Below are 19,374 nucleotides of genomic sequence, written 5' to 3'. Positions count from 1 at the left end.
TCTCTCTCTCTCTCTATATATATATATATATATATATATATATATAGATATGTCTATATATATAGATAGATATATATATATATATATATATATAGATCTATATCTATAGATCTATATATATATATATATATATATATATATATATATATATATAGATATATAGATCTATAGATCTATAGATATAGATCTATATATCTATAGATCTATATCTATTGATCTTATATATATATATACATTTTTCCCCCAAATTTTTCTGAATAAGGGTAATGTCTCAACAGAGTAAAAATCGTAGTCTTAAAGTGTTAATGATGCTGCACTGCTAGGACTCAGTGTGGGTTTCAGAGGGGGGGGGGCAGGATTGTTATTCCATGAAGGAACCCTGTAGTGCTTGCCGAGACACACTAATTCATAGCACAAAAAAAAAAAATCTTCACACAGATTAAAGGAAAACTTGCAAAGTGACATGAATTATTATCTCCCTGAAATCCAAATAACAAAGTAGAACAATCCAAAGGAAATCAGGAGTCTCAGATAATATTATGAAATGGGTTTCATACACAATAACTGGTTTGTCAATATTAGTAGCCTGGAGCATTACATCACTAGCTTTGTACATTCTTCTCCAGTCAATAGAAGGTTTGTTTTCCTAAACATCAGATTAACATGCAATATGTTCTGAATTATGGTCCGCAGTGTCACAGGGAAGGCGCGTGCTGTTTAAGAAACCATGTACAGCAGCTAAACATGACTTCACATGAGTTGACGTAAAGCAAATGTGAATGTAACACAAGATAAGACTGTTTGGCAGCTCAAAATCCTTCTAACAGTATCCAGAGCATCACTCTCTACACAAGAAGGGAACAAGTATGTCTTTTAGGACTGGCACTATAAAAGTTACAGCTTTTTGTGATTCCAGCCCCAACATGGATTAAGTAGAACGAGAAGAGCGTGTAACATAAAGATACATTTTATCACTGAAATGCCTTCCAATCTTACCTCTGGTATGCAGGGACAGGAGCATTATCAGGGAAACATGCAACTGCCAGCTTGGGTCCTCAAACCAGCCCATTCCTATTGCAGAAGAACTGCAGGCTTGATGCTTAATCCTGGGGGATGTAAAGTCCAATCTCTCTCTGTATTTCTCTTAGTCCTCAAATCCAAGCACAGCTCAGATCCTGCGAAAAGTCTGCTGGGGAGCCTGTGAGGAGAATGTGAAAGGCAAGCCTGTTACAAGCAAGTTCTGTCACCACATAGAGCTCAACTGATCACCTCCTCGTGGGGGGAACACAACAAAGAGATCCCAAGCTAGACCTTATTGCTAAAAACAGAAGCTGTGATTGACTGCCCAGATGAGAGTTTGTGTAGACTTCCTCGCCTTATCTTGACAAAAGCTATTAACCTCTTCAGCACTGCACACACCTCCTCCCCCACACACTTCATATCAAGTTGAAGTTGATTCTACGCCCAGGAGCTTGTAAAACCCTCTAATCAAATGTTTTATGGGTTGTTACATTTAATCGTGTGTAATTGGAAGTTAAATGATAAAAAAAACAACTTGCGTCTGCACATCTTTTAAATAAAACATGTACTGTTCAATAGAATTTAGGGAAACATGGGCTCTAACATCCTATAGCATTTGCCGACGTGTTTGTATTTATTGTGCTGTTGACACATATTAGCAGCTTTTCCTTTATTAATATCTTGCTAATGTATGTGATTTCTACTATATTACCCAGATGTCTAACAATTTTTTTTTTATGTGATTGATCGGCTGTCTGAACAACTATAAATTGTTGGTTTAGCAATAAATAGAATAAATAGCACACTGTGGATTTTATGGGAACCATTAAAATGATCATAAAATACCTGTTATAACAATTATAATAAAATGAAGACACCTTTTTAATCTTGCACGCCATATACAATCTAAATGAATAATGCATTAAGCATAATATAAAAAAAAAAAAATAACATGGTAATTTGGATTTAAAGTGTATGTTACCATAAAAATATTTTATTTAGCCGTGTGTGTGCTTCTCTTTATTTACTGTTTACTACTTTATTGAAGTTTGCTTTCTGTGTATTGTCTCCTTTCATATCAACTGCCTGGTTGATCCTGCCAGTCCCCTTGCTTCCTTAAAGTGGAACTTTAATAAAAAAAAAAATTGCAACGAGACAGGCATTAAAGTTTTTTTACCTGCCTGTCCACACTATATACTGAACAGTGCACACGCAGCTCAGGATAGAATTTTTTTTGTTTCAAACTTTTTATTGTGAATAACGTAAGAACACAGGATACAAACAGAGGTAATCAGATCTGCGAGTACGATTCATAACACACGGTATAAAAAAAAACCCATAGTACATATACCACGGTAACAGTACAGCTCCAAACAAATTACTAGCGCACTCTATTTTGGAACAAGGAGAAGCAATGATACACTTGTTATGGGGATATCCAGTACCAAAGAGGGAAGCCCCCGACCCAGTATCAAGATATGACTGTAATCAAATTGTAACGGTACAGGGGGGTGTAGGGTACGGGGGATAGTCAGTCTAAGGACCTTGTTCTGGTCACAAGGAACATATCCAGAGAATTTTTAGCCAGAGGGTAAGGAGAAAGAGAGGGGGGAGAGGACAAAGGAGAAAGCAGAGAGATAGCCAGAGTAAGAAGGATAGAAAGAGAGAGAAAGTGTCAGTGTCGGAGGGACCGCACGGGAGCCCAGAGGACCATCAAACCATTCAAACGTAGTGAGAACTAGAGTCATGGTACAAGTAGGCTTGTGTCGAAATTTGCAAGGAGAAAGTTATCTGCCCAAGGTGTCCAAATTCGAGAGTGGTGAGGGACGTGTTCTAATAACGTTGCCTCGATTTTACTGTGGATCATAGCTTGGGTCACTCTATTTTTAATTTCAGCTATATGGAGATTCGGGGTTTTTCAGGCGATGGTCTGCTTAGCAGCCGTAGTCAATTGAAGAAGGAGGCGGGTTTGGGCTCTAGTGTAGTCCCCATGTACGTGGTTTAAGAGTGTCAGGATAGAATTTTGGCTATGCCAAGATGATTAAATTCTTGCACTTGCCCAGCAGGGGATTGATACTTGGAAGCCACCTAGGTGAAGATGTCAGCAGCTGGCACAGAGCCCTGAGACATCACAGTGCTGGAGAGAAGGTGAGTATAGCTCCATCTTTATATAAACTAACTATAGCACATCCATACCTCCATGGTCAGTTCACATCCATTGGCTTACTGTTAGAAGATACAGGATGCTGTGTCCACACATAGCTTGCCTGCATCTCCCATAGCCTGTTTCCCTGGCACACACCATGCCTGGGTGATTCACAGGGGCTCCTGGTCAAATCATTGCTATCAAATGGCAGCTTATAGCCCTGTGAGCAGAGCGTAAGCAGTGGTAGGAACCTCCTTCTGGATTGTAGCATCAGCTCTTGGAATGCAGCACACACAGCAGGAAATACACTGTGTGACGATATCTAGTGCTTGCCTCCTGCTATCAGGAAGCTCTACAGTAAAAAAGCTTTGCCATCTCGTGACCCAGAATAACCTTTCAAGAAAAGCTACTTTACGGTCCTTGTTTTACAAAAAAAAAGTAAATGTATAGTAAGCATACTACAGGCATACCCCACTTTTAAGTACGCAATGGGGTTTATTTACTAAAGCTGGAAAGTGAAAAATCAGGCTCACTTCTGCATAGAAACCAATGAGCGTCTAACCCCAGCTTGTTCAATTAAGCTTTGGTACTAAACCCTGGAAGCTCATTGGTTTCTATGCAGAAGTGAGCCTGATTTTTCACTTTCCAGCTTTAGTAAATAAACCCCATTGTGTACTTAAAAGTGGGGTATGCCTGTATTTGCTATGTTTCCACAGGATTCAATTCATATGAATTCATATGTACTTTAATGACAAATAATAAGGTATAAATCTTAAAAACATTTAAGATGTTGGCAAACGTTGGGGCAATTTTATTTCTAACAAAACTGTAAACAAAAAGCTGTGTGGTTTTTATGGAAGCGGGAAGAGTTAATAATTATATTTACACCCACAACACTATCATGTGAAAAGCCCCACTAGTAAAGTAGTTAGGCAGATATTAGATTTATTACAATATGGATATTTGATTTTATCAGGTTACACTTCCACACACGTTCAACTCTGAATGCAATATGCCAATAAAATATAACCTTACATATTACTAAAGTTTATAGGAAATTTACAGACAGAATTCCATAGGGCAATGGCTGAGAGTGGTTCATAGGACCAGTCATAAGCAAACTTTGTGAATGAACACAATTTAGACTGCAAAATTGGGGTATGGCAGGGGGAAGATTTCGATATTTTTTAAATACTTTACTTTCAAATTGTACAATCCTGTTCAGCCAGTTGTGTTATGTATATGCCACTGGTACTCTGTGCAGCTAGGCAGATGACAACATTCTTTTCTGGTTCAGCTATGGTCTTTGAACAGGTTGCTCCTTCAACAGTGAGCCAGAATCATCATCTCTGTCAACTTATTAGGACAGCGAGTCAGGAAGCAGTAAATGTGAACCAGGAAATAGTAAAACTGGAACAAGAAAATAATACAGTGAGTCAGGAGTCTCCTTTCCCAGCTGTTATCTGGAATTTGGTTCGTTTTTACAGCCCAGTCTGTTGGAGCATGGTGGGATTAATATCCAATGCTTGAGACTACTGCTACCTGGTAAAAAGTGAATTTATGTGGTTATGGGATATTAACCCCTTCCCGCTCAGCGTAGGCATATGTGCATACTCGGATTTTGGGGGCTATACCGGGATGATGCCCGCAGCTGCAGGCATCATCCCAGTACCGTTTTGTAGATCGGGCGATTGGCTTTCCAGGTATAACAACGATGCGGCTAAAAGCTGCTCGGCTGTTATACCGGAGGAGCGGGAGGGGACGTCCCTCCTCACTCCACCTTCCACCGCTCTTCCTGTGTCTCCCATTCCATCGGAAGGCACGTTCGGACATCTGCCACTTCTGGCGGCTAGTGACCAGTCTCCTGGATGTAAACACGGAAGCGACGTCACAGCGTCACTTCCTGTTTACTTGGCTGCCAATGGCGCTGGATTTTAAAAAATATACAGTATTCAGATACACCGTTTTTGGCGATCTGAATACTTTGAAGTGTAAAGGAGGGATTGGAGGTCTTTTAGACCCCTGATACCTCCATAAAGAGTACCTCTCACCACCTAGGGATGTTTACATTCCTTGTGACAGTAATAAAAGTGATCAAAATTTATATATTTTTTAAAAACACAATAAATAATATAAAAATAAATAAGAAAACTATTTTTTTTCAAAGCGCCCCGTCACTGCGAGCTCGCACAGCAAAGAAAACGCATACGGAAGTCGCGCCCGCATATGTAAATGGTGTTCAAATCACACATGTCAGAGCGAGAACAATAATTCTAGCATTAGACCTCCACTGTAACTCTAACCTGGTAACTGTAAAAAAAATTCAAGCGTCACCTATGGAGATTATAGGTACCAAACTTTGTTGCCATTCCATGAGTGTGTGCAATTATAAAGCGTGACATGTTTGGTATCTATTTACTCGGCATAACATAATTTTTCACATTATACAAAAAAATTATGATAACTATAGTGTTTTTTTTTTTTTAATTCATGAAAGTGTCCCTTTTCCCAAAAAGTTGCGTTTAAAACACCACTGCACAAATACAGTGTGACATAAAATATTGCAACATTTTATTCTTTAGATTCTCTGCTAAAAAATATATATAATGTTTGGGGGTTCTAAGTAATTTTCTAGCAAAAAATAGTGATTTTAACTTGTAAACACCAAATGTCAGAAATAGGCTTAGTCATGAAAAGGTTATAGTCAGTGGGGGTTATTTACTAAAGGTAAATCCACTTTGCACTACAAGTGCACTTGGCAGTGCAGTCACTGTAGATCTGAGGGGGACATGCAAGGAAAATTGGAAAAAAAAACAGCATTTTAGCATGCACGTGATTGGATGATAAAATCAGCAGAGCTTCCCCTTATTTCTTCCACTCAGATCTACAGCGAGTGGACTTCCAAGTGCACTTTCAGTGAACTTTCAAATGCACTTGCAGTGCACTTGTAGTGCAAAGTGGATTTGCCTTTAGTAAATAAACCCCTTTCAGTTTTGAAGAGCACTGAAGTTCCCTTATATTTGGTTCACCCAATTCCCTTCAAGAGCACAGAATTTTTTTACATATTTGGTTAACTCAGTTCCCTTTTGTATAAGGGTTTGTCAGTTAGACATTTTTCATGCACATTTTTTTTGCACTTTTTATTAACTGAATCATATAATTTTCACTTTATGAGTCATTTCATGATTTTTTTTTATTTTTTTTTATACACTAGTTTTTGTAGGAATGGACTTTATTCCCTTAAATTATGTCATGTGTATTTTGCACTGTGAATATTCTTTTAGATTAGTGCACCTGTTTCTTTTAATTATCTATGCTTATGGTAGGAGTTCGGACCTTTTAGGTTGCAGCTTTTCTTTATCTATATATTTTCATTTATTTATTTATGTGTTTGATTTCTCCACACTTCCCATCACCAGGAGAGTAGGATAAGCGCAGGATTTTAACCCTTTTTTGACAACTTATAACATGAAAGATAGAACACCAACATTTCAGAAAAAAAAAATCAAAAACAGAATCGAGTTGGAAAAGGATCACCCCCTTGTGCCAGTATTTTGTTGAACCACATTTTGCTTTAATTACGGCCTTTAGTCTGTTGGGATATATCTTCACTAACTTTGCACATCTAGACTTTGCAATATCAGTCCAATCTTTCTTTGCAGAACTGCTCAAATTCACTTAGGTTTAATGGTGACCATTTGTGGACTGCAGTCTTCAAGTCATCCCACAGATATTCAATGGGGTTTAAGTCTGGGCTCTGACGGGGCCATGCAAGGACATTCACCTTTTTCTCCTTCAACCACTGTGTGATCATTTTTGCTGTGTGATTTGGGGTCATTGTTATGTTGGAAGGTAAACCTTCTTCTCATTGAGAACTTTCTGGCAGAGGGCAGCAGATTTTCCCAAGAATTCAATGGTATTTTGCCCCATACATTTTTCCTTCTATCCTGACAAGTATGGATGGTCCAAAGACATGAAAACCCTATTAAAGACTGCCCGCCGTCGTTATACGTCGGCTGTTTGAAGAGGGGTATCGTTGTTATGGCAGCAGCTAGCTGCCATAATCCTGGTATCCTCTTCTTCAGCGGGCGGTTCGCTTTCAGATAAAATGGTCTCTGTGGGGGATTCACAGCGAGATCACTTTCATCAGTGGTGGGAGAGAGGCCCCCCTCCCGCTGCACTCCAGTGCCCTCCTCCACTTACCAGAGCCGCTGACAGTGGCAGGGGCCATCACGTCTGCTCCCGTCTGCGGTATGGAGTGAGGGGAAGATGGCCCCCACCTGTCTCCATACCATTGGAGGGCGGAAGCGATGTCAAAATGTCACTTCCACCCATAGCTACTTTTTTTTATTGCATTTTAGTGTATAAAGGATATCTGAGGTCTTTTTGACCTCAGATCTCGTATTTAAGAGGTCCTGTCATGCTTTTTTTTTATTACAAGGGATGTTTGCATTCCTTGTAATGGGAATAAAAGTGACACTTTTTTTTTTTTAAAGAACAGTGTAAAAATAAAAAAATAAAGGTAAAATAAATAAGAATTTTTTTTAAATTTTATATTTTTATATTTTAAAATAATATAAAAAAATGTTAACGTGCCCCGTCCCGTTGAGCTCACGTGCAGAAGCGAATGAATACGTGAGTAGAGGCCACATATGAAACCACACATGTAAGGTATCACCGTGATCGGTAGAGCAAGAGCAATAATTCTAGCCATAGACCTCCTCTGTAACTCAAAACATGCAACCTGTAAAATGTTTTAAACGTCGCATATAGAGATTTTTAAGGGTAAACGTTTTTTGCCATTCCACGAGCTGCACAAATTTGAAGCATGGCATGCTGGGTATCAATTTTGGCGTAACATTATCTTTCACAATATAAAAAAATTGGGCTAACTTTACTGTTGTCTTATTTTGTAATTCAAAAAAAATGTATTTCTTCCAAAAAAAGTGTGCTTGTAAGACCGGTGCACAAATATGGTGTGACAAAAAGTATTGCAACAACTGCCATTTTATTCTCTAGGGTGTTAGAAAAAAAATATATATATATAATGTTTGGGTGGTTCTAAGTAATTTTCCAGCAAAAAAAAAAAGTTTTTAAAATGACAGTTTTTTTCAGGAGCAGTGATTTTAAGAATGCTTAAAGTGAAACATCTGTCCCACAGTAAAATTACATTTCTAAAGGAATAAAAGTAATTCAAAATTGCTTGCGGCTGTAATGTATTTCCTGCTCCAAGAAATATAGATTCCCCCCCCTGAACCATACCAGGCCACATGCCCTCAACATGGAGAGGGTGCTTTGAGGTCCCCCAAAGCAAAGCACCTTGTCCCCATTTTGATGGAAACAAGAGCCTCATCCCTACAACCCTTGCCCGGTGGTTGTGGGGGGTCTGTGGGCGTTGGGCTTATCTCAATATGGAAGCCCCCTTTGACAAGGGAGCCCCCAGATCCCACCCCTCCATGTGAATGGGTATGGGGTACATTGTATCCCTACCCATTCACCAAAAAAGTGTAAAAAATTAAAAAACACAAAAGACAGTTCTTGACAATTCCTTTATTAAAAAAGGAAAATGCCGCCAGAAGGGGTGGGTTCACTCGGTTACATCACCAGGTGGCCCCGCCCTTGCCTATATAGCAGCTGTCACAGTGAAAAGACAGCAGTCACCGGGAGGTCTCCCATATTTTCGTGTTTTTTTTTGTTCGTTTTGTTTTCTATTTTTCGGGTCTGTCGGGCGGCGTGATTGATGATGGATGTACATTGCAGGACACTTTTTTTTCTTTTTTAATAAAGGAATTGTGAAAAACCTAGACGATCTTTATCTAGTTCCTGACTAGCACACGCAGATATAATGTGGCAGAATGGCTCTCCTGGGAGAAATCCTGTATATATACAGCTTTGCCCAGGAGAGCTACCAGAGGGCACGTGAGCGTCACTGGAGACCCAATGAGCGTGGACAGTGGGCGCTATTGCCGCAGGCCATGCACGATCGCATGCACGAGAGCCAGCACAGGGATGTGTGTGTGTAAACACACACATCCCTGTGCTGTCAGAGGAGAGGAGACAGATCTTGAGTTCCTACAAAGTAAGAACACAGTTAGAAGGCAGTGAGGGAACACACAGTTAACCCCTTGATTGTCCCCTAGTGTTAACCCCTTCCCTGCCAGTGAGATTTATAAAGTAATCAGTGCATATTTATAGCACTGATCACTCTATAAATGTCAATGGTCCCAAAAAAGTGTCAAAAGTGTCCAATCTGTGCACCACAATGTCGCAATACCGCTAAAAATCACAGATCACCGCCATTACTAGTAAAAAAAATAATAAAATTGGCATAAAAATTGCATAAATCTTGTGCGCAAACTAATCAATATACGCTTATTGTGATTTTTTTAACAAAAATATGTAGAAGAATACATATTGGCCCAAACTGATGAAGAATTTTGTTGTTTTTTAAATGGGGGATATTTATTATAGCAAAAAGTAAAAAATATTGTTTTAAAAAATAAAAATATAAACCACAGAGGTGGTCAAATACCACCAAAAGAAAGCTCTATCTGTGGGAAAAAAATGACGCAAATTTTGTTTGGGTACAGCATTGCTTGACCACGCAATTGTCAGTTAAATTGACACAGTGCCAAAAAGGTACTCTGGTCAGGAAGGGGGTAAAATCTTCTGGGGTTAAAGTGATTAAGTAGAGCAACAATTATTTTTTTCAGATCCTTAGGCAGTTCTTTGCCACGGAGTGCCATGCTTAACTTCCAGTGACCAGTATGAGTGAGAGTGATAACACCAAATTTAACACACCTGTTCCTCATCCACACCTGAGACCTTGTAACACTAACGAGTCACATGACACCAGGGAGGGAAAATGACTAATTGGGCCCAATTTGGACATTTTCACTTAGGGGTGTACTCACTTTTGTTGCCAGTGGTTTAGACATTAATGGCTGCATGCTGAGTTATTTGAGGGGACAGCAAATTTATACTGTTATACAAGCTGTACTCATTACTTTACATTGTAGCAAAGTGTAATTTCTTCAATGTTGTCACATGAAAAGATAAATAAAATATTTACAAAAATGTGAGGGGTGTACTCACTTTTGTCAGACACTGTATATATATTAATACACTGCCTATACTGTATATATAGTCTACACTACACTGAATACTCTATATATATATATATATATATATATATATATATATATATATATATATACTAAACTGCCGCACACCACTAACCAACCTACTTCTAGCTAACATTATCTCAATCATTACATTATATACGGCCACCGTGTAACCAGCCTTATATAGTGTGGGGTGTGGACTTAGCCCCCTGAGCTGTGATTGGCTAAAGACCCCCTGCCTTTGGCCAATCATAGCTCTTACAGCAGAGCACGCTGTGATTGGCCAATGCATGCAGGTCAAATGCATGCTTTGGCCAATCATCAGATATCAATGCACTGCGATCTCACATTATTGGGAGTTCTGCGGCATGCCAATTTGCCGTGACCACCCCATAATGTTCGGACTTCCGCGAACAGGCGAACAACTGATGTTCGACTCGATTCGTGGGACCATCCCTACCGACAAGTGCTCCAGTTCCTGCTTCAGAGAAACACCCCCATATCAGGATATTACCACCGCCACGCTTTACTGTAGGAATGGTGTAATTTGGATAGTGAGTTGTTTTGGATTTCTGCCAGAAATATCGTTTGGTGTTGAGGCCAAATAATTAAATTTTTGTCTCATCTGACCAAAGCACTTTTTTGCATCTTTAAGGTGGGTTTTTGCAAAGCTTGGTTGTGACTGCATGTGAAATTTCTTGAGGAGTGGCTTTTTTCTTGCAGCTATCCCATAAATGCCACATTTGTGGAGAATTTGTGATATTGTTGTCACATGCATAGAATGACCACTCTTTAAATCTACTCTTTAAAAACTCTTAATTCCTGCAACTGCCTACAGAGCTGCTGTAGGCCTTTTGTTAGTCTCTCTGACCAGTTTTCTTCCTGGCTCTTTCATCCAGTTTGGAGCAATGTCCTGTTTTAGGGAGGGTCCATGAAAGCTCTTTTCACTCTGAGCTAATCAAAATGTCCACGGCTGATCACAGTTGAAAGTCAAATGGCTTTGTGTGCCATTGAGAAGGTGATTAGCTACACCTGATTGAGTTTACAAATCACATTTTTATATTTTTAGGAGGGGGGGGGGGGGGGTTACCTTTTTTTTCCAACTCAGTGATTCTGTTTTTGATGTTATTTTGGGTGTTATAAGTTGCACTAATGTAAATACAGCTGGAATAAATATGTGAAAAGTGTGGTGTGCATTTTTATTCTGCCCCCTTGAGTCAATACTTTGTAGAACCACCTTTCATTGCAACTACAGCTGCAAAGTCTTTTTTGGGTATGTCTCTACCAGCTTTTCACATCTAGAGAGTGACATTTTTGCCCCTTCTTCTTTGCAAAATATCTCAAGCTCTGTCAGATTGGAAAGAGTCTGTGAACAGACATTTTCAAGTCTTGCCATGGGTTCTCAATTGCATTTAGATCTGGACTTTGGGCCATTCTAACACATGAATATGCTTTGATCTAAACCATTCTATTGTAGCTCTGGCTGTATATTTAGGGCCATTGTCCTGCTGGAAGGTGAACCTTCACCCCAGTCTCAAGTTTTTTGTAGGGTTTAACAGGTTTTCTTCTAAGATTGCCCTGTATTTGGCTCCATCCAGCTTCCCATCAACTCTGACCAGCTTCCCTGTTCCTGCTGAAGAAAAGCATGATGCTGCCACCACCATGTTTCACGGTGGGGATGGTGCGTTCAGGGTGATGTGCAGTGTTAGTTTTCCGACACACATAGTGTTTTGCTTTTAGGTTGAAAAGTTACATTTTGGTTTCATCTGACCAGAGCACTTTCATCCACATGTTTGCTGTATCCCCCACATGGCTTCTCGCAAGCTGCAAATGGGGCTTTTTATGGCTTTTTTTCAACAATGGCTTGCCACTCTTCCATAAAGGCCAGATTTGTGGAGTGCCACAGTTAAACTTCCACCTGAACTGTGAGCCTCTTGGCTGCTTCTCTGATTAATGATCTCCTTGCTTGGCCTGTCAGTTTAGGTGGGCAGCCATGTCTTGGTAGGTTTTCAGTTGTGCCATACTCTTTCCATTTTAAGATGATGGTTGAACAGTGCTCTGTGAGATGTTCAAAGCTTGCGATATTTTTTTATACCCTAACCCTGCTTTAAACTTCTCCACAACTTTATCCCTTACCTGTCTGGTGTGTTCCTTGGCCTTCACAATGCTGCTTGTTCACTAAGGTTCTATAACAAACCTATGAGGGCTTCACAGAACAGCTGTATTTATATTGAGGTTAAATAAGACACAAGTGGACTCTATTTACTAATTAGATGACTTCTGATGGCAATTGGTTCCACTAGATTTTAGTTAAGGGTATCAGAGTAAAAGGGGCTGAATACAAATGCATGCCACACTTTTCAGGTATTTATTTGTAAAAAAATAAAATAAAAAACATTTATCATTTTTACTCCACTTCACAATTATGTGCCACTTTGTGTTTGTCTATCACATAAAATTACAATAAAATAGATTTCCATCTTTGAGTGTAATGCCGCATACACACGACCAGCCTGTCCGTCAGACTAGGTCTTTCCAACTGACTTTTGGCGGAGTTCCGACAGACTTTCCAAATGAACGGACTTGGCCACACACGAATGGACTAAGTCCGTTTAAAAGTCCGTCCGTTCGTTTTGAATGTGATGACGTAAGTCCGGACCAAAAAAGGAAGTTCAATAGCCAGTAGCCAATAGCTTCCCTTGCATCGTATTTGGTCCGTCGGACCAGCATACAGATGAACGGTTTTCCCGATAGGAGTTGAGTCCATCGGACAGATTTGAAACATGTTCTATTTCTTGGTCCGTCTGATTTTTTAAACAAAAAATGATCGGATTAGCCCACACACGATCGGATTGTCCAATGGACTGATTCCGCCGGACCTAGTCTGCTGGAAAGTCCGGTCTTGTGTACCCGCTGTCACATGACAAAATGTGAAACATTTCAAGGGGTAGGAATACTTTTTCGAGGCACTGTATATATCCATATTTGCATGTATTTATACATACTGTACGTGTGTAAAATACTGCCAAGTAACAAAAAATTTTGTATATTTTTACTGATCTATAAGCTGCAATAGTTTACTGTTATTTACACGCTTGTGAGTACAGGTTCATTGAAAGCAATAGGCCACATCTCGATTTAAAAAAAATGCCCAAATGCCTACAAACTTGTTTGTTTTTTTGGAGCCTGTGTGTAAGAGCCCTTAGAAGAATTAATCCTCTAGCATGCTGGATTTTTTTCTTCAACCATAAAAGTGTTCAAACCCTGTGCAGAAGTGGAACCCTCTTCCACTGTTTACTTTTTATGAGAAAGGGATACTCTTTGACATTTTGTCATAACTAATGGAAGACTTGCTATTTGTGGCAAAATATTTATTACAAAAAAGAACATTAGTGAATCTCTGTTGAGTTAAAACATCCAATTTTATAACTCTACAAACTGCCAGAAATGTTCAAAGAGCAAAATTCAGTCACTTGCAATAACCAATCAAAATTCTTTCTCAATTATATACTCTTGATTTGACTTTGGCAAGTTGAAATCTGATTGGTTGCCATGGATTACTGCTCTTTCTGTATTCTGGCATCTATATATTGCTTTGTGACTTTTTTTTAAAGAGCCTGCAAATTTCATCTTTGTTTTAAATATACTTCTCTACCCAGAATTCTCCCTCTTTCATCTTCGCAACAGGACTGCATGATACACCTAGATCTCTTTTATTTTTACTCTGCTTTCCAAAGAACACCAGTGACTGTCAACAATCATTTAAGCTGCTCTGTGCATGCCGAGAATGATTTGTGCACTCGCTTACTGGGTATGACTGTCACTGTTGATCTGTGCTGAGGCCTAGATTACATGTGATAAGGGCTGACCTTATTTGAGTATTCACACATTATGCACTCATAAAGAGCGAGCTGGACACAAAAGTGCTTCAGATGTTCAGGGCATCAATCAAGAGCACAGCATGGAGGCTGCCAAACTTTGCTTCCATTTAGCTCTAAAGAGGAAAAGGGGTCCAAGGCAGACTTAATAAAGTTTAAAGCTGTGTCACAGGCTGTTCTCTCCTATTGTCTGCCTCCAAGTCTGCTTCTTTTTTTTTTTTGCACAAATTCTGCTGCAGCTACAAGTGCAAACAATAGCTTTTTAAGCAAATTCCTGGGCTGAAAACAAAAGCCTTGTAAGAAAATAAAATAGAGCTTCTTGTTTTAGAGTTCATTTGCATGGTTTGATTTGCTAATTTTAGAAAAGGGAAAGACAAGGCAGGTTTTATATCAAACTGTGCTTCTGTGAGTGGAGGCGGGGGGGGGGGGCAGGCAGTGCATTGTTATGGTGCTTGACATCACAGGTGTCAGGCCAGAGCATTTATAATGTGACTGTGTGCAGGCACTGAGCTACTGAATAAAAGTCATAAAGTGTAAAATATTGCTTTCTTATGAAAAAATAAATAAAAATAATATATATATATATATATATATATATATATATATATATATATATATATATATATATATATATATATATATATATATATATATATATATATATATGTGTAGATTTATTTTATGCTCTTTCAAAGACCTTGCTGGATATCCCTTAAAGTGTAGACTATGGACTTTTTTTTCCCACTGAATCTAACAAGCAAGAAAGAACTAATCAACTCATAGTGAGAGTATTCCATAAACATACTGCATGCATTAGAAAATGTAACAGGATAGTTATCAGTGAAATGCTTGGCACAATGTAAGTGTGTGTGTCTGTGTATGCTGTAGTCCACTAGGATTGTAACTAAACAGTTTAAAAGAAGGATTAGCGAAGGATTAGTGACAAACAGGTGGTTCGTTTAAGGAGATGTTTCTTTGGTCAGATCCTAAAAAAGATTGTGTATCTACTGTATGTATATGTCACATTACTTCTGCATGCATCCCCTGTCCAACCTTTCTTCAGTGAAAAGTGAATTCTCCAAAATTAACTTTCAAGAATAATTGCAAAGATGACCAAACACGGAGCAAATTTTGTGCACTTCTTGCTGAACCATATGAAATTTGAATAACCATTTGCCGAGTACATATATTTTGACAGGTGGCTTCTACGGGCACCATGATGTACTCGTGCGGCGCTGCCTGTTTCCAGGATTCAGGCATGTGCCTGCTCCTCTGTCCGTCTGCTTTCCAGCAATTTGATGCTGCGGGAGTCTGTCAGCAGATCCCTCCCAATGATTCATGGCCTGGACCTGCTGATTGGCTGTTTAAAAACACAGCCCAGAGCCCTATGTTGACAATCAACACAGGGGTCTGTACAGAAGGAACAATCGTTTTGTTTCTTTTCCCTGCTTAGCATGGAAAAGAAACAAATCAATCTGTAGTAAAAAAACAAACAAAAAAACAGCACACAATAAACACATTACACATTATTAGGCATGTAGGTAAACCCTTGCTTGCCCCTAGATGTTAACTTATTCCCAGTCAGTGTCATTAGTACAGTGACAGTGTATAGTATTAGGATTAATCACTGTATTAGTGTCACTGGAGATGTCAGTGAGTCAGTTCCCACAAAGTGTCAGTTTGTGTCAGATTGCTCACCGCACACAGTCCCATTATAAGTCATTGATTGCCAGCATTACTAGTATAAAAAAAATCCAATATATATATATATATATATATATATATATATATATATATATATATATATATATATATATATATATATATAGACACTATAACTTTTACGCAAGCCAATTAATATACAAGTTTTGGGATACATTTTTTAAGAAATTAGATTTTTTAAAAATGTTTTATTTATTATCTTCTAGAGCCTAAGCGGATAATGGGTGGCCCTGTGAGCACCCTCCTGACCGGCATCTTTCAGGTGTTCTAACAGACATGGGTGCCAGCTGTTCATATACCATAGCTGGGAGGGGAAATTTCTCCATCCATGCTGTTTAGAGCAGATGGGGGAATTGATAGGTTGGTAGATAGTGGAAGAAAAAAGCAAGACTTAACATTACTCATGAGTTATACTTATGAGTTAGCAAGGTCATAGGTTAGTTCAAATTGTTTAAAGGTAAAATTACATTTTTCATTTAAAGGGCTATATCCCCATTAATGTTCAGAGATAGGAGATATCTGATTAGTGTTACAGAACATCTTAGTTTTATTATTATTATATACGCTTTATATAGCGCCAACAGTTTACGCAGCGCTTTACAATGTATAGGGGGGACAACACAATTACAGTACAGTTCAATACAAAACATACAGGAGGGCCCTGCTCGTAGAGCTTACATTCTAAAGGGAGGGGGTGGTGGTACAAAAGGTAATAGCTGCAGAGAATGATTTGATGGGAGTGGCTCGGGGACAGTTGTTAAGTGGGTGTGGGATAGGCTTCCCTGATTAAATTAGTTTTCATGGATCTCCTAAAGGTGGACAGGGTAGGGGCTGATCGGATATACTGGGGCAGGGAGTTACAGAGGATGGGAGAGGCTCTGAAGAAGTCCTGAAGGTGAGCATGGGAGGAGGTAACAAGGGAGCTAGAGAGCAGGAGGTCCTGGGAGGAACGGAGGGGACGATTTGGGCAATATCTGCAGATGAGGTTGGTGATATAGATGGGGGCGATGTTGTGAATTGCCTTGTATGTTATGGTTAGCATTTAAAATTTTATATGGTGGGGTAGGGAAAGCCAGTGAAGGGATTGGCAGAGAGGAGCAGCAGTCACGGATCGGTTAGTGAGGTGTATTAGTCTAGCAGCAGAATCCATAATAGACTGAAGGGGGGATAGCCTGCTTAAGGGTAGGCCATTAAGGAGAGAGTTGCAGCAGTCAAGGCGGGAAATAATCAAAGAGCGAATAAGTTGCTTTGTGGTGTCATTAGTCAGGAAGGGTTGAATAATATACTAAAATATAATATAATATAATAAAAGGTTGTACTGAGTACATATATTAAAGGGCAGCAAGCAGTGTTTACTGTAAGCCATAGCTGTGTAATCCTAAGTATCTCTCCCCCAGAGAAAGTCCTGTTTACACACATTGATTCCAGCTGTGTGGCTACAGCAAACATCAGCGCTGAGTGGAAAGAGGCTGGTGGCATGCTTCTACACCCAAGTGAGAAATTTATTGCTGGACCACTACACAACTCACCCATTTATTTACATAATTATCCCCTTTTATAAATTTCCAGTTTTCCATGACAGTTACAGTATATCATACAACTAGCAATTAAGAAGCACTGGGACTTTTCAGGTGCTCCTTCAACAGCTGACACAAGACATTTAAAATATTAAAAACAATTTCCCTTTTTGTAAGATATACATCCAAAATCAATTTTGCCACCTAACCATATAGTTAACAATCAGATAATTACTTCCACATGTGTAAACTTCCATTTGCCCTCTATTAATGTCAGTAGGGATATACAGCTATTCTAAAGTCCTATTCCAGAAAAATCAGTGCAGGAGAACTTTGCTCAGATTTTTCTACTGTTAAAAATGACCTAAAACTCTTTACAGTGAAATACTAAATGCATAAATAAAAGTCCATATAGTGAATGATACAATATACAGTGATCAAGAAAGATCAAAAAGAGTCCACTTGTGCAGTGTGTCTTTAATCAATATATCCAGTGACGATGTGATCCCTTCACCAATGAACTAGTTGGACTCTCACCTCATCGAATGGACCCCTGATAAATCAGATAGGTCAAACACACATGTTCCCATCAAGGGTGAAGTATAAGGCTACAGCAAACCAAACGGAAGCATTTCCAGATAGAATCTCCTCAATGTCATCAGGTCAGGATAATGTCATATATGAAAAAGACAAGCAAATCTAGTGCTCTCCGTTTGATAACAATTTATTAAAACAGATGAATAAAAACAAATTTCCACTCACATTTCTAAGCACTGATCTCCAGTGCTGAGTGCAAAGCAGGAAATAACATGCATGGATCAGTGTGTCAGCTGGCGGATGACGTCACGACGCGAGTCACGTGGTCCGTACGCGTTGCGTCCCAGGGAAAGGGCGGGACTTCATCAGCGGTGACGGAATGACGTCGGACGGCCGCTTTATACTAACACACTAAATTTGAACCAATAAACAGCGGAGTTATGCGCAAGGCAAGTGCCGCTACTAGCGTGACACCGGAACATACATCTGTAATCGTTCCAAACACAGAGGGAAAGGAGAGGGCATATAGAAAACTTTATGAGCACCAAAACGATATTTAAAACAAAATTAAAATCAAAATCAGAGAGAGGCGTACGTCAAGTCCGCTAATTAGGCAACAAAATATCACCCACTAATAGTTCTCGCATAAAACATGCAGAGAAACGAACGAGACGTTGCCCAAAACGGACAGTACGAAGCCTTAAACGAATCTCCCGGTAGGTCGCATGACCAATGATAAGAACTAACGAATATACCCGCAGATGCCGCTGACGTCATCAGAAAGCTACACTGATCCATACATGAAGAATAAACAAACAAGCATACCTATAATTAAACACATACCATACAGGTAAAAAAGAAATCAAAAAATATGTACAAAAAATAGATATAAAAATAAAATTAAATTAAAAATAAAAATAAAAAATAAAAATATCACAATGAATATGAAAAGAATCAGATACTATAGAATAAAACACTTATCTGTCCGAAATGAAACAATTTAAATCAAATTCCACATTTAAACCTCCCGGGGCAAGAACCCGTGTTTCATGTATCCAATAGGATTCACGTTTACTTAATTGGCGTATGAAGTTACCTCCACGCCAATGTTTGGTGACCTTCTCAATCCCCCAAAAGCTCAAACTCCTGGGATTCTGGGAATGCACCAATTTAAAATGGCGAGACACATTATGAGTCTTCAAGCCCTTTTTAATATTATTTACGTGTTCACCCAACCTCACATGTAGAGGTCTGGAGGTTCTACCGATATATTGGAGACCACATCCACATTGTAACATATATACCACCCCTATGGTGGAACAAGTGATGAGTTTATCGATCTTGTATTCCTTATTATTACTAGTGGCTATGAAGGATTTTCTCCTTTTCATATTGCATCTAGAGTGCCTACATGCCGTACATCTACCACA

General features: G+C 39.1%; 1 protein-coding gene across 5 annotated transcripts in view; it reads right to left on the bottom strand.

The window, feature by feature from the left end:
* BMPR1B (bone morphogenetic protein receptor type 1B) overlaps positions 1-19,374 on the bottom strand; it is a 677,368-nt gene that overhangs the window by 162,274 nt on the left and 495,720 nt on the right. For all 5 annotated transcript variants that reach the window (XM_077476573.1, XM_077476572.1, XM_077476577.1 and 2 more), the window contains one exon: positions 997-1,198. In XM_077476573.1, coding sequence (XP_077332699.1) covers positions 997-1,069 — 73 coding nt within the window. In that variant the 5' untranslated portion in view covers positions 1,070-1,198. The remainder of the gene's footprint in view (positions 1-996; positions 1,199-19,374) is intronic.

The sequence above is a fragment of the Lithobates pipiens genome, unplaced genomic scaffold, assembly GCF_037356315.1.
Source record: "Lithobates pipiens isolate NorthernLeopardFrog02 unplaced genomic scaffold, aLitPip1_a1.2 Scaffold_13, whole genome shotgun sequence".
NCBI classification, from domain to species: Eukaryota; Metazoa; Chordata; class Amphibia; order Anura; family Ranidae; genus Lithobates; species Lithobates pipiens.
Note: the sequence above shows the minus strand (reverse complement) of the source record. Positions and strands in the feature narration are given on the sequence as shown.